Source organism: Xiphias gladius, chromosome 23, assembly GCF_016859285.1.
Source record: "Xiphias gladius isolate SHS-SW01 ecotype Sanya breed wild chromosome 23, ASM1685928v1, whole genome shotgun sequence".
Classification (NCBI taxonomy): Eukaryota; Metazoa; Chordata; class Actinopteri; order Istiophoriformes; family Xiphiidae; genus Xiphias; species Xiphias gladius.
In genome coordinates this window covers 10,187,558-10,204,455 of record NC_053422.1, presented here as the reverse complement: position 1 = coordinate 10,204,455, position 16,898 = coordinate 10,187,558, and the positions used below count along the sequence as shown (strand labels likewise).

Here is a 16,898-nt window from a genome sequence, read left to right as displayed (position 1 = left end):
GTGGATATATGGTGGAGGAGACAGCTCACTGATGGTCTCTAGCAGTCACTGGCACCTTCAGTGTTAGGCTGAAAACCCGAGCTGAAAGATGTGACTGATAGTTTTCTGCCTATTTCAATCAAACCACATATGACCTTTCCCCGTTTCTTTTATAGGAAATGTGCGTTACAGTCTTCTTTTCCAACATCTTAAGACATAGTAATTTTCACTGAGATCCTGACGCTTAGGGATAAAGATAGTGGACTTTTCCTCAGGGAATACATATCCTGAAATGTGCCGATTATCTTTATGATCTTTTCTCTTAGTTGGAATCTCACCATGAGTTTAAGAGCTATAATCACTGACATCTTACTGAAGGTTTCCATCCTAGAAGAAAAATGGGTCTCTCTCCCTGCTTTTTCCTTGCCCACACTAAACCATGTATCTGTGACATGCCTCCGGTGCCAGCTGAAATCAAAACCCCAAGCCACTGAATAATAAATGCATCATGAAGTGTAACTGATGCGCATCAGCTCAGGGTAAACTTTTAATCTCTGCAGATACGTAGCTGGCTAATGCTAAACTGGAAGAGCATTAAAATACAACATTGAGCATTGGTCACGGAGGGAAGCACCAAAACCTTTCACGCATGCGTTCACAGAGGTTCAAATCAAATGCGTTTTTGTGCTTCCAGCACTCGCTTCACACACATGTAGGATAAAAAGTTATGCCAGGGGTAAAAGAAAGCATTGAGTTAAATTTACCACCTCTTGGCCACGAATCTGCAAACTGCAATGCAAGTAGACTTAAAGAAACATTAACTGAAGAAGTAAGAAAAGGCAGTGATCTAGGTCTTTGCTATTGCAAAAATTCATCAAATTAAAACTGCTCTAATCAATAGTTTTTTATATTTACAGATACACACACACACACACAACACACACACACATATACATACACATATATTAACACACACACACACACATATACATACACATGCATATACATATACATACATATACAGATATACATATACATATATTATATATATAAATATATATACACACACACACACACACACACACACACACACACACACACACACACACACACACACACACACACACACACACGCACACACCATTCAGATGATGGATCGGTGTATATATGATTTTTTTGCTTCACAATGTTTCAGTCTGACAAACTAAAACAATGCAGTATACAATGTGAGTCTTGCCAGTATCTAGGTAAAAAAGTCTGTGACACAGTGGAAGGTAATGAAATTAAGTGGACCTCTCCACTCTTCTTCTCTGGCCCCGGCAGATTAAAATGGCCACTTATTGACTAGAGCAGCACTTTGGCTCTGAGGTTCACCACTGTAGGTCATTATGTTCTCTGCAATTAGGAACATGAAGTGGGGGCCCATTATGTAAACCTCCATCATGTCATTATGTCTGACCATACAGTCCACGTTGGTTAAACTTCACTTTCAGGGAGAAGGCAAAGTCTGGCCTACAGAAACCAGACTTCATAATAAATGGTTGGATGAGAAGAAACCATGGGTAATGGAGTCTAACTGAAGATCTGCTTTGTAATTGAATCAAACTCTCATTAACTGAAGCATTTACAATGACCATGCTGCAATCAATCAGTAATTATATAGGCCTTTAATTTTTCAGCCAACTACTGCAGGCTAAAGCCAACAGTAGTAAAGCATGCTACACATACAATATTATTCATTAAACTCAGAGTAAAATTTACACCTCGGGCCTAACCCGTTAGCTTTAATTTTGGTAATTTTCGCTGTTTTACTTGTGTGCTACAGTTCAGTATATGAGAGGATTCGGGTTGCGACACTGCAAGTTTGACTCAGGATTAGACTAGTGAGAGTTTAAAAAAAAAAAATACAAATAGACAAGGGAGACATCAGATGAAAAAATTACATGTATGGACTTTTAAGTATCAATATTTTGTCAAACCTAACTAAATCTAATGATTCATTCAGAACACAGCTTTAACTCTTTAACGCCAGCCCCCTCCCATTTTGGGTCTCTCTGCCATAAGTAAAACAAATATTATATTGTTAGACCTTTGCAAAGACTTTGGACATTAATTTTTCAAGAATGTAATTCATTTTTGGATTGCTTTGAAAGTATATGTAGAGTAGAAATCATAACCTTGGCTTTCACTGGTATACTCATCTGTGAATTGTACCAGCATTATTTTATAGTAGGATATTAGTTTTGAAAAATGACCACAATCCACTAGAAGATGAGCGCCTAATCTTTCAGTTCATATGTTGCATGTTCATATGCATGTGACTCTTTATAGCAGCAGTTTGTAAATGTTCCACATACTGTAGTGCTAGCTGCCCAACTTCACCAAAATAATCTGTCCAAAGGAGTTGTGAGGGAAATATTATCACAGAGAAGTTAGCATTAAAAAGATGTTTAATGTCATACCATTAACATTTTTTGCAACGGTGCACATATTGTAGTCACTGGAGAGCATTCCTATGACTGTAATGTAACAGCTCACTGACTAAAGAAGCCACTGTGTGGTTAATGTACCCACTGTGGTCCTCTTAGAGACGGTACATAGTGACACCCAGGTCACTCATATAAAGAAACATAGGCCTACCTGCAGTGAAAATAAAAAGCCTTTTCCTCCGTTTTACTCCAGCTGAGGTCTCACATGACTGGTGAAGCAGAATTTGTCAGGCAGTAGAGGGAGTCGAGAGGGTCGTTGAGGGGGATTACAGCTGTGTTCGTCAGATAACACAATGGACGTAAGAAGGTCTCTGCTCTGCAGCAGCACGAAATGAGAGTGCTCCATGTTGGGATGCAAAGCAAAGCAGGAGCCTGTGTAATTTCTCTACACACTGAATGAATTATTGCCTGATGTTAAGGCTCACTCTAACTCACACACACTACAGGAAGGACCAAATTAAATACACTGGCACTTGTCATAGTTTCACCCTTGAGAAGGAAAAAGCTTGAGAGATGCATGGATGTCAGTGGGTTGCTTTGTGTATGAGGCAGAGTAGCTGTGCAATTAAATGTTTACTTTATCAATATTTAGCTCCCTCCGTTGTAACAGCAAGAGATCTAATAGTGTCTTCAATGATAAGTTTCCTTAGCTTTGTCTTGATGGTAAAATACACTATAGGTCTCCATTATCTGACATTTTGTGATATAAGTGGTCTGTTTGCCATAAGTGGCCTGCAGGTGACTGTCTTTGATGCACAGTGCAAAGCTGCTTCAAGGGTAAAAACACCACAGATCATGTACTTCAACAAATCCCTCGTGCTCTGACCTCTGGCTCACTGGCAGACCTTTTTCTCCCCACATTAGTGAGATGACTAGTTGTCCTTGACAGGTGAAGTGCAGTATTCAACTGTAATGATATCATGGTGTGATCAAAAAAAAAAAAGCTGACAATGAGAATAGCTGAACCAAGTTATTCATAAGAGTAGAACAGTTTGAGCTCAGGAAAAAATGTCTTTGCTAAGCCCTGGGATATTTTGTATTGGTAATCAGCTTCATAGAGAGGATGGTTTTGAAGGGATGTAACTTTGACTATGTCTCTACCAATGAAGTTTTTGCAAAATAATTTCCGTCTTCAGTTTACAACCAGGGGCACTCCTGTTAAGTAAACCTTATTTAGATGTCAAAGTTGAGCTCCTCAAGGTCCATGAAGCCGTGATTTTGCTCTGCTTTATTGACAGATTTCACTATCTTCATGGATCCCTTAAGCTGAGAAAGAGATACTGTAAGTAAGCCTCATTTTGGACAAAAACCATTTAAATGGATCTCAGTAAACATAGCACTGTTAAGCCAAATTAGTAACCCTAGTGAGTTTATCCATTCACAGCATTTAGAGAGCAAATATTGCTGACTAGAAGTTTGTGGGTTATGTGAGAATAACAAGATAATGTCACTGTAAAAAATATTTTCAGTTCTTGCTGCCATGTTTTTCTTTTTCAAATGTGCTTATTAGTGTTGTGCAGGTTATTTATTTGCCAGTTATGAATGGTTTAACACACCGACAAATATATGGGCCCAAAGTGAACATCATTGTTTTGCACCTCTTTTAATTAAATGGATGAAAGAGGGGATAGTAAATATTTTAAGCATTACCAGTATGGCAGGGTCTGCACAAAATGTCAAGTTTCAGACTGAAAGTAGTCTGGGCCATATTTCTCACAAAGTATGTGAGTAGATTAGATTAGATCCTGAGCCTTTAATTAATTCTTCCCCAATTTCTTAATTCAGTCAATGGCCCAGTATACATTTGTCTTCCCCTGAAAGGACAGATTCATGTTAGTTGTTGAAATCATGTTACTGGGGCTAGGCTGATAAAATTGTAGTAAATATGAATATGCTATTATCAATTAGTCACAATTAACGTTTAATAGTAATATTTATATTTTAGGCCCAAGCTAGACTGAAACTCACTTATATAATTCATTAATAATTAATTTTGCGTGTTATAAAGTTCATATGTCAATCTAGACAATAAATAGATTATACTTTTCTCCATTAAATAAATTTACGGACAGGCTATCATGCATGCACTTGATCTAACAGGGATAAATGAAACGACTTTTCTTGGCACCATTTTTGGAGTTGCCTTTGTACCTGCCCGTGGTAAGGTCAAAACGAGTCTCACTTTGTTTGGATTGCCATACAGTGTATCATTTGATCACGGTAGAGTGTGCTTAATGTTTATAACCTAACATGCCTTATTTAAAAAAGTCCATCTAACATTCTCCTCTTTACTGTATTTGAAAAGCAGCTCCAAAGTCGTTGTGAATTTCAGGTGATTTTGGACATACTGTTACTGCCACATACAGGATATAGGATAACAGAATGTGGCTGCTGTTTACCAATAAAAGAGGCTTCAGTGGTCACAAGCAACTTGTGTGTTGAGATGGCAGGAAATTCAATTTTAGCCCTGGCTCGGTCAAACAGCTAAAATGGTCATTTCAAGGTAAGCCAGCTAATATTTATATGCCCTCGTCTTAATGACTTCAGATTGGAAGTCACATTGACATTGGGTAAAGATATGTTGACATCACGGTCAAGAAGACTGGACGTGACATTTTTTTATGGCTCTTTGGAGGACAACATGGACGTCTGGGCTGTGTTCAAAAGACATGATTTTTATCGTGATTTTAGACTTGGTGACACACCCTCTTTTAGTCATGCATGGCCGTACCTTGTTCATGGTTATCTCATGCCACACACTAGGCTCAGAGCTTTCACTTTATCATGTTGAACAGACACAGTGTGAGTCTGAAAATGTATTCACCTTGGTGCCTGGCCACTGAGATTCCATTCATTTATCCGCATGTTCCCACAAGACTCCCACATTGTTTCCTGAGATAGTGTTGTTTCAAAACCATGTGGTTCTCCTCTTTGGATGAGAAATATTTGCTTTTCAATGAATGGGTGGTACGCTCAATAATTGTGTCATGGACTCTGTTGAGGGTTATGCTGTTGTCATTTATTCAACTAGTAAATCCTAGGCATGTATATGTATATGCCCTGGATATGTAGGGCATATTGCACCAACTAAAAACAATTTCAATTCCAGTGAAACCTGGAAGGATTTGCTTTTCTCTTATACAACGGAGTAATTAAATCCACCTGATAGTAAGACACGGACAAAGTACAACAGCGTATGTCAAACAGGATTAGTTTGTAGTCTGCCTGAACTTGTTTTTCCTTAACAGGCTAAAGGATTACCATAGCCATATGCCTTTGTTCTTTGGAGAAACAGCAAGACATGCAATATGTGTCCAGCACCCCAAGAGGCTCTTGTGAATAAGACATCACCCTGGAAAAAGTGCACAAAGCAAATGGAGCAGTGCCTGAGTTGTCCCTTGGACCCGAGCATCTGAGGAAATCTCACAGAGCCAGTGTCTGTCTCGCCTGTGGGTTTTTCAAATCTATAAGAAAGAAAACATGCGGACATTTCTATTTAATCGTCAGCTTTGTTCCATCACAGATTTCCCTAACAAGACAATCAGTGATTTGAGAATTGTAACATCAATACTGTTGTTCACTCAGACTGCAGTTAAAGCCTCTTGTGTTTTAGCACCTGAACTGTCAGCATGCAAAATGGAATGTTTTGACTGGTGCCATACACATGGACAGATGAAAAAATATAGCCTGTCTTTCTAAATACCTTTTACCATTTGACAAAACAGTCTCACCTCAAGGTCTCTTCAATACAATAGGTGTTTCTGGAGTTCTCAATTATATCAAATGACCTTAATGAGCAGATGGAGATGGCTCAGTTGTCATGTTATTATAGATGTTCAAATTTCTGTTTTTTTCTGATGAAGATCATGTCATACAATTGAAAAATCCAGAACAGCATCTTAATGGACCATGGGGTGAGAATGTTTTGTCAGCTGCTGTTTTCCAAGGTCAAGAATGAACTTTGAAACTACATATATAACATATCTACATATATAACTAAACTACATTTAAAATTCTTCAAGAGTAATCGACCCTACCCAACGGATTCTGTTGTGGTTTCCAAAGTTATCATCTGAATAACAGTGGTGGATTAGGCCTTCCTTTTCTCTGATTTACTCTGACTCATCCTTTTGGATTTGCCATCATAACATGACATTTTCTGACACCTATTTTTCTACCACTACAGTAAAAACATCTGAAGACATTTTCCACTCATTAGGAATTTATATCCCCTCGAATAACAGAAAACCTCATCCTCGTAAAGTGAATTTGTAGACACTTTTTTGGCTGACTAACTTGCCAAGTGCTGCACATGACCAGCTAGCCTAGCAATTGTAAGGATACAAACATTCCATAATACACAGATCAGCCACAACATTAAAACCAGTACTGGTTTACAAAAGCTGGAACTTATTCCTTTCAGTGAGTACATCTGCTGTTGAACTGTTAACTTCTAGTCCTCAAATTCTCTACTTTGTCAAGCATTAAACATCACTGTGTATTTGGCCAAAACAGTGGTACTGAAAATACAATTTTGTACAAATTTGGTTTCATTCTAAGAAGCTGTATACTGTGTTGAGAAAATGTGTTAACTGCTGTTTAGTGTTCAATATTTAAAGAACTGCAAAATGGTAAAGTATAATAAAGTGCAATAATAAATACTCCCTTGTTAATGTCTATATGTACAGAATTTTCCATTCCACATATCAGTTAGTGGGCAAGGATATACCAGAACAATAACACAAAATGTCCTAAAACAGTGAAGTCAAAGTTCTCTTCAAAAGGTAAAAAAACAACTTCTACTTTTAGACATAGTGAAATTATACATTAGCAGCATAAGTGAAATGAGGAACTGACATTTCAGAAAGCATTGTTAGGCTGCCTCCTTTATGGGTATGATTCAGAAAATCCCTGGTAGACTGAGCTCCATGGTGGCTTTGTCATGACGCTGTTGGTTCCAGCCAGAAGTTTGATCAAGCGAAACAGGCTAGCGGCTATGCCTACAACTTCCTTCCTCCTCACTGTCGTGTCCAAAATATAGGTCATGGAGAGTGCAGTGACTGTCTTTGTGTGTGTGTGTGTGTGTGTGTGTGTGTGTGTGTGTGTGTGTGTGTGTGTGTGTGTGTGTGTGTGTGTGTGTGTGTGTGTGTGTGTGTGTGTGTGTGTGTGTGTGGATGTATTGTGTGTTTTGGTGGGAACATTTTTCTGTATGACAATCTGCTTTACCACATCCTCTTGGGCTGAAACCTAACTTCACTATATAGATTGACAGCAAAACCCCAGTAGCTTTTATTCTTTGGTTTAAGGCACCAGTGGACCATAACTGGGGCCAAGCATACACTGACTCACCCGCCGGCCCTTGGATTTCTGATGTCTCTCTTACAATGCAGTAACTGCTATGGTGCTATGGTCCCCAGGGCTAAATGAGAAAGTCACAAACCTTATTTCCTCCATAAGCAGCAACAGGTAGCAGATAATAACCATGAGGTAGTAGCCAAAGGAAAGTCAGAACTGCTGAAGACTAACCAAAGGCTAATACCATATATACCATGGAAACCCCATCGCATAAGCAGCTTAAAACAGTTAGCAAATGGCTAATAGAGGATTATGGCAGCTGGAAATGAGCTAGGAGTAACTATATGGGTAACAGGAAAACAACCATATGCTATCAGAGGATGTGATTTGTACGGATACTGATGGGAGCTGACACCTCTATCCAAATTCATATAAGTGCACATAGCAAATGGAAGACATTAATCATCGCAGCCAAGCAGTCTACAGTTTCTAATTACATGTTCATTGTACACTTTTAGACTGTAGTCTACTTCTGTAAGAATCCAGCTGTAGAGTTTTCCCAGTGGCCTTTAAAGCTGGAGAAGGATGGGAGGGGTGTGCGGGGATGTAGAACCCAACATCTGGAAGCACATGCAGCCCTCTTTTTATATCTTGAAAATGCACATGCACACACTCCGTACTGCTTCATTATGTCATGCAATTACCATGGTTGCAACAAAAATCCAATCTCACTTCTCTATCCACTGAATTTCATTACCTTGACTGCAGTACATGGAGAAGATGAGAGAGACAAACACGCTGCTTTGATCAGAATGTTTATACCCCCTGCATCTGAACATAACCATTCAGCTTACAGCAGGGCTTATAACGACAGCATAAATTGACATGCAGGCATACATCAGCTATGATACTTTGAAGAAACCACAAAAACTGTTTAATGTGCAGATTATAAGAAGAGAGATGAAAGTATACACATGTATATTTATTATATACATGTGTATACATACATATATAGGCTGGGTTCTATTTGCATGAATCTAAATGTGCTACATTTTGTGTTTCAACATAAGGGACAATTATTTTACTGCTTTACGGTCGAACAGAAACATGACAAAACAAACCTAAAGCTTATGTGGTGAGGAGCTGTCTACTGTATGAATTTAAAGCCGCAGTATATCTCAAGCCTCAAGCAGACACATCAAAGAAATCTTTTGCAGTCAGTACAGTCCCTTCTCTTTATCAGAAATCCTCTAACTGTGTTTCACAGAGACTGACAGGAGGCAATCCGCGCTGATATCAGATCTTAGATGTGGAAAAGGTGGCCTGAATACAGAAAGGCTTTGAGAGATAGCGGGAGGATGGGTGGGTCTGAGGATGCTCTATGCTAGAGTCATCTCCCTTGGGGGGAAAGGTCAGTTCCTCAGGTTTATCACAGAGATTGACATTTAAACTGCCACTTTTGGAAACCTTTTGTTTGTTTGATTTAGCTTCAGGGAGAGCCAACAGGAGGTAAATGCTGAACACTTCATATACAATTAAATACATATTTTTCCTACAATGTTTAATGCTAATGGCCAGTTGGAGAGGGGGCTGTAGATTAAAAGACCTTTGTTGGGTCACCATTTATACAAATGTCAATGATGACTGTAGGTTTTAGCTGAGAATATAGATTTGATACCATCTGTATTACAATAATAGTGCAAATTTAACAGGGGAAAAGTTATTAGACACAAGAAGGGCCCCTCTTCCAATGTGGTTAGCGATCAAGTATCCAACCAAGTAGTAGGCAACCATAACTCCTTGTTCCCACATATGGATTTCAAGTGGCAGTTATTGTCTCCCATTGCCACTATACCAGTGCACAATGAAGAAGTTCATTCACTGAGCAATGTGTATCCATTATTCAAAAAGGTAGCTCATTCAAGTTATATGGTAGAGAAATCAGAAGCTGTTGACCGTGACAATCAGCTCTTTCCCTCATTTTGATTACCATAGTTGAGCGGCGTAGAAAACAGCTAAATGACGAATAGTAATCTATCTAGTACGAGAATATCGAGGATATCAAAATGAGCATGGTTGGTTGTCGCCAGGTTGTCGCCACCATGCATAAAATTGAACCTCTTTCAACTTCCCCATGTTGCTCTGCTGGGATTTTGAGTCTTTGAGTCACACTGGGTGGCGTCAGCATGTTTTTTCGAGGTTAAATTCACAACGAATGGCATCCCGTTCCATCTCCATTGTCCATATGAGCAATGGGGTACATTAGCCCACTAAGGAGTCCATTTACATGGGATCTAAGGATTGGGGTGCAAAGAAACCAGGGGGCTCAAAAAGCACACAGTAGAAGTGACAATATCAGATCAAAATACAGGTTGATGGCTAAGATCACACTACTACAACCCTGATATTACTATTGTTTGACAGTTCCCGTCAATGTAATCTAAAGTAATCATGCAGTTTAACTGCAGAACTCTCGTGGATCTTTGATCTTGAACCTGTTTGACATTTCTGTATACTGTATGTCTGTTAGAAATTGAAATTCAGTTCTTTATACTCCCAACTTTAAATTTGAGAATATTTTCAGAGATTAACCCAAAAAAGAATATTTGCTAGATAAGGTGTGTGGGCTGAACAATTCATTCCACCATGGCAAATTTTGACGGCAGATGTAGAAATTATGAGTTGGCGAAAGTGAACGACCGTTCGCTTCCATTTTAATCGCACAGTGTTCAGAAACCCAGCAAATAAAAGAATTAATCACAAAGAGGAGGATATTATATTTCACACAAATATGAATGTCAAGTCACTAGAGTAGGATATATTAGAGTGCTGAAGATTACTTAAGGCTGCATGGGAAAAGCCCAGGGTGGTAGTTGGAGTTCAATGTAGTAGAAACAGGTCATCATGAACAAATCTATCATCAAGCCACAGCTCATTGTGCTCTTGTCATTACTGTGGCACAAGCCTGGAAACATCACTTCTGCTGGATACTCCAGAGATGTCAAGCCTCACTCCCACAAGATAAAAGATTGCATTATAAATTAGTACGCATGAGCGATGGCAAAAGGTTGCGATTTACCCTGGGTTAGCATGGATTAATCTAAATCATTAGACCCCAGGGTTTGCATTGAGACAGCTAAATATACTTTAGCAAGAAGTATATTCTACCATTAGCATTGGCTCATGGCTGAACTAATTACATTCTACTACAAAACAAAAGATCAAAAGATAACACTGTGGAGAATAGAAATAGTTCAAAGATAGGGATGGAACTGAAAGCAAGCCTGTAAACACCACGATATCTAGTAGGAATGAGTCCTCTGCCACTGTTTACAGTACACTAAATTCTCTGAGCATCGTTGTTCCTTTTTCAGCTCTAAAATCCTTATATCCAAACATATGCTGAGGTGTTTAAAAATAGTGATAAGGTTGCTGAAGACATCTGTTGGTGTCCAGAAATGGTTGAAAAACTAAGGAACCACACCGTTACACTGGTTGGCATGTTCCTTAATTGCGATGAACATGGGTACTGTAATTTATTTCTGGTTGATACCACGTACACCACACTGGTGCCATGTATACTTGCAAGCGCACTTGCAGATCTGCAGCTGGATAGTCCCTAACAAATGAACTGTTTACCACTGTTTGAATAACATTTGCTAAAAACTACAGTGCCCAGCTGTTTTAGGACATTATTAAGCCTTTTTTGAAAATCAAAGTATGTATTTGAGATATTTTTTAAAACTTTACATACTGTAAGTCAGAAAATATTAAGTGACAGACGAACGCATTGTTGGTTTTGGTCTTTTCATGAGCTTTACTTACAAAAGCAAAAACAAAGAATGTCGCCAGCTTTATCCTTTGACAAAAGCAGCAAAACAGAATGTAGCTCATTGTCTTATTTAGCTGCAGACAGTTTTTCATTTCACCACAGTCCTCTTAAACTCTGGCTTATTGTTGATATACAGAAAGTTTGTGTTGTACAAAGTGTGTCAGTGTGTATCTTGTCACCAAGTTATACATTTTGACTGCATCCATCTTGGCCTCTATGGTTTGTTTTGATGTTTTTACCAACCTCACAAAGTCTCAAGTTGTGATCCATGTCTCCACTTTACCTTGGAGACCCAAAGGTGGTTTACTAGTTGATGTTAGCCAGTCTCAGTGAGAAGCTTTTAACTGTAGGAAGCTCTATCCGTATCTATGTTTCCACACCTAGAGGTGTCACTGTGCAGGAGTGGCAGTGGTTATGTCATTGAAGACGAATGTGCAATGGTAAATTGCAGTGTGCTCCGAATCCCATTCCCCAATGAGCCTATTGATCAAAAAGGGGCAGCAGTAGCCATAGGCCATCATATACAGTAGTGTGAAGACAAGGGCTTCACAGGTCATTTAAGAAAAAAAAAAAGGCATTTCATTGTATTACCATAAAGAATGCTGTGGTTAGATGTATTTTGATTAAAGGCCTGTCAGTGGCAAGAGTCAATTCATATGGTCGGATTGAAGGTTGTGTTGATTGTCCAAAAGGCTTGCATTCAACCTCATAGTGAGAGCCCTTCTGAGAGCAGTGCCTAAGCCTCAAGTGGATGTCAAGGGCAATTTGACAGGTAGGAAATTAGAGCAATGTGTTTCAACAGGCGGAGAGAGCAGTTTTGTCCTCTTTCCCATTATGCTAATGGCACTAAAAAGTTGGTATGTTCATGCATGGATGTCTAATGGCCCTGATATCCCCCAGTGCTTCCTTGTACGAAAACAGGGAACAGCCATACTGCAAAATGATATGCTTTTCTGATGACCAGCTTCCTAATGAAAAAGCAATTATTAGGATATGTTTGCACTCCATTGGCAGAATCCCATCCCATCTAATTAGAAGTAATTTTGATCTGTTACTTCCAAATCTGAACAAGGATAATGTTATAAAAAATAAAAAGATAACTTACTGACAAAAATGCCTCATGTTTTTAATAAGTGAAAACCAATCAACCACTTTTGTGTATATCAACATACACCGATCAGCCACAACAATAAAACTGGTAACTGGTTTTAAGGTTGTGACTGATCGGTGTTGTGTAGAAAGTGAGAATTTTTTAAAAATTGCCATTGAACATTGAAAAAAAAAAGAAGAAAGAAAAAAAAATGTCATTGAGCATTGAGTTGTTATAGGGCTATAGTGTGTGGCTGAAGACATGTAATGTGTCTGGACCCACCCTGATTACGACATTTTACATTATGATTTTGGATTAACACCTATTACAAACAAATGTTGGCCACCATGACTATTGAAAAAGCTATCTATTGCTGAAAGAGCACTTTTCTCTGAGAAAAATTGGTAAACAAGGCAACCATAGCCAACAGTGGTCCATGCATCCATGCTGCAGAAAATGACTACATGCTGTATTTCTTGAACCATTGGTCATGTGTACACATACTTTGATTAAAACTAATGGCTGACTGAAATTTTTATTCAAGACCAGGTGGGGTGGAACAGTAATCAAAAGCTGACTAGCTCCTCAAATTATTTGCACATACAGTGGTTTCACATGGTTGATCTGCTGACAGCACAGTCCTGACAGGTTTGACATATGTAACAGCGTTTCCTTCTCATAGCTGTAGCCTACACTAGCTTGAGTTTAAGTGAGCAAAGGATGATGAAGAACTGCCATACAAACTCCATCCAGAATAAAAGTACTGAATCTTTACTGAAGTACTGAATCACTTCAGTATCTGGGCAGGATCCCTAAGATTAAAGCCGTGTTTTCAATGTCCACTTAGCCTTCTCCTCAGAGAGATTCAAGAATTAAAATGGAAATAAAATGTTCATAGAAGCAATAAAGACGTACAGTAAGACTGGCTGGCATACTGAAGTTTCAAAAGATACTAAAACATTCCTGAGAAGCTGTGAAGGTGTGTTTAAAAGTGGCATTTCTATAACTAACTTTTTCTAATACTTTAAAGTGTGTTTATACAATTGAATTTCATCTTTGACTCAACTTTGCTTTAAAAAGCCAAATAAAAGCCTTTGTTAACAGCAGAGTGCTCTATAAAAGGAAAGAAAGCCGGAGTTGTTATGTATTCTCGACAGCAGTCTGGCAGGGATGCTCAAATGAAAGAGATGTAAGGGGGGGAAAAAAAGGTCAGGCTCATTAAATGTCAGCAAAGAGCATCTTAATAATTGAATCATTCAGATGAACCACATAGTTTAGTTTCGATGGGTTCTGTGGAGCCATTTGCAGTTACACATGTAGTTTAATAGTCAATAGGAGCTGTAGATATAATTTTTGGAGTGACTATTGTACAGTACATTAACGTCAAAAGACTTAACATCCAAAAAAATTACCTAACACGCATAATATATTGTTGGTCAATAAAGACATCCATTTTTAGAATTTGTCCAGTTTTGTAACTGGCTGCAGTATATCTAAAAGCTCTCAAGAGTCAGTATTCAAGCACTGATGGCACCATACACAATAGGGAAGTGTCCGATTAGAAATGCATGAAGGCTGATGGAGAGGCGATGTAGGCCCTGAGGGAAAACAGAAAGCCAGCGCTACTCCCACAGCTTAGGGTGAGTAGTTCAGCCGCAGGCAGCACCTCAAAGAGTTTACTAAAGGCTCTTTAATAAAAACTGAACCTCCGATATGCATATCCCAAGATTTATCATCTAATTAATAACAGTTTTTCCTAAATGATGAATTTGTGTCTGTGATTGCAATTGCCATTACCAAAGAATTAACAAGTAGTCATCTGCAAGAAGCCATTTCAAATGTTAGATTGCTCACAAATAAAGAAATTAAGGATAAAAAATGTTTTTCATTTATGATGAAAGTGCTATTAATGGAAATTAATGCAAACTTAGTCTTCATTAATCAACCCAGAACCACAAAAAAGAAAGAACTACAACTGTGTCCACTCTGTGCCATAGAACAATGAAAAAGGCCTAAATGGAAATTTTCTTTAATAAAGTTTAAGATCATATCTGATCATTAACTATAAATGCATTTGGACCATAGTTTTTAATCAGTATCATGAAACGTCATAAAAATAATACTTTTTACATCTGAAGAATCTCGTTCTGCTATTTCTTGCATGTTTATTACCATCTACAAGCAGAAATGGCTCTCACACACAGCTCCACAGATCCAGGTTATATTTAACTAGAATTTTCTGTGGAAGTGTATATGTTGGTTAATAGTTTGGACTTCAGAGCACTGATTCATTGGTGTACAGTATAGGGGTAATAAGGGAACCTTGTCTTATTGACTAGACTTGCTATGCTTGGGTAGAACATACTGCTGGGAACTGCTTTGACTGTAGTGAACCCCTTTATGATTTTCACACCAGAGACGTCATCAAATGGACCCTTTTCATCAGTCTTGAGCAAGCCATGTCCAAAAGCGTTCACAAATCACTGTCAACACATGCTATTGCCTTAGCCCCTCATTCTTCTTCTGTCAATATTTCTTGAAGACTAAAGAGTTTACTCTCAAATATTTGTCTCTGAATGCTTGTGAGCACCTGTCAGAGAAAATCACACTTGAGACAAAACAGGATTTTTTTTGTTTTTGTGTTGGTTCGTAAAACAGGCAAAACCCAAGAGAGACCGTTCATTATCGATGACATACTGCAAAGCAGAAAGGTTTGACTATCAATCCACTGTGTGTGAAAGAGAGAGGGATGAAAGAGGTTCCAATATACTGTAACATCAGCAACCCTACAGAGTGGACTTTAGCCAGAAGCAGTGGAGTGGCATCTGGGGACCAGTGAGAGTTGAGCTTTATATTGTAAGAAAGACTGAGATATATGCGGAGCTCTACTGGGGAAATCAACTAAAGCTGCCGGGTGAGGTATTATTTTTAGCCAAACCAACTGCAAGGCTCCGGGGATGGAAACTATTGAATGGTTAGCAATGAAATTTCGTACGTTACAGTGATAAATGTTTGTGTATGTTATATGTTATCATGCTAATACTGTATGGTAGATGTCATGTGACATGAATTCTTCTGCCTTCCCTATGCCCGCATGGCTACTCAGCAAGCTAAACATGCTTCCAATAAAAGTTGAAGACAGGAGTTGTCCCCATTCGAAGTACAAACAGTAACAGTATAGTAAACACATAGAGTCCACAAGAGGTGTTCAGCAGTTATTCCTGGATTTATACAGATTTCTGCATTCATTTACATTCATACATTGCAGGACAGCACTATCAATTCAGAACATTGAGGAACTGACAGCATGCTGGTTTCCCTCTGAAGGCTGGGAAGCATTTACAAATCACTGGTGGACAAGGGCACTTCACGTGTAGGTGTGTCAGTACACAGACTGTGTGGAGAGCAAACAAGGAATGGTCAAAAAGTAAACTCCCTTAACAACATATTTTTGCTGGTTTATTCTGTAGAGAGGAATACTCAGCCTGAGTAGGTTTACAGGGGAAGTGGATGTCTTAAGTGGATCCAGATAATGGGGACAGCACCACTCATTCCATTATATTGCGTGTTACTCTGAGTCTAATCGTGTGTGATTAGCTGGTGAGCCCTGAGACCCATCTTGGGATATTTTACTGTAACATGCAATAGCATATTAAACAATAGCTTCATAATACATCACCGTGAAGACATCACAGTGATAGCAATCCCTACAGCTTAATTTCCAAATGATTTTTAATTGTAGTCTTCACTACTGCAAATGGAAGATCTCTTAGGATCAGCTCAGCTTTACTCTTGAAGTCCCAAACATATCCTTCGCAAATTCCCTGATCCTGTAGCCCCTGACAATGCAGTTTATGTTGCTCTAAATGCAGCTAAGCAGCCATAAGATTGGTGGATCAGAGACTGGCTCCACACACACTCATGAGAACACAGGGGATCAGCAAAGCTGTGCCTTGGAGAGGATTGAACCCGCTATCTGTACTCCAGAGTTTCAGATCATGACAGATCGTGAACTGTTAACAATTGTGTCAAAGCGTGGGGTGCAATCAGCTGTGCTACAGCAGGGGCCAGTAAGAAATCAAATCCTTAATAAACCAGGGTTTCCTGGCTTACAGAGCGTTTTCTTCTGTCTTCCTTTGCTTCTTCTGTAAGATTTTCTCCATCCCTCTCTTTACTTTCTCTCTGGCCCGTTAGTTATTCCTGTCAGTGGCCG

The 16,898-nt window shown here is 38.9% G+C and overlaps 1 protein-coding gene across 1 annotated transcript in view; it reads left to right on the top strand.

Moving 5' to 3' along the window:
- glra4a (glycine receptor, alpha 4a) overlaps positions 1–16,898 on the top strand; it is a 43,399-nt gene that overhangs the window by 6,347 nt on the left and 20,154 nt on the right. The window contains exon 2 of the mRNA XM_040120561.1: positions 16,558–16,755. Within this exon, the coding sequence (XP_039976495.1) occupies positions 16,558–16,755 (198 nt within the window). The remainder of the gene's footprint in view (positions 1–16,557; positions 16,756–16,898) is intronic.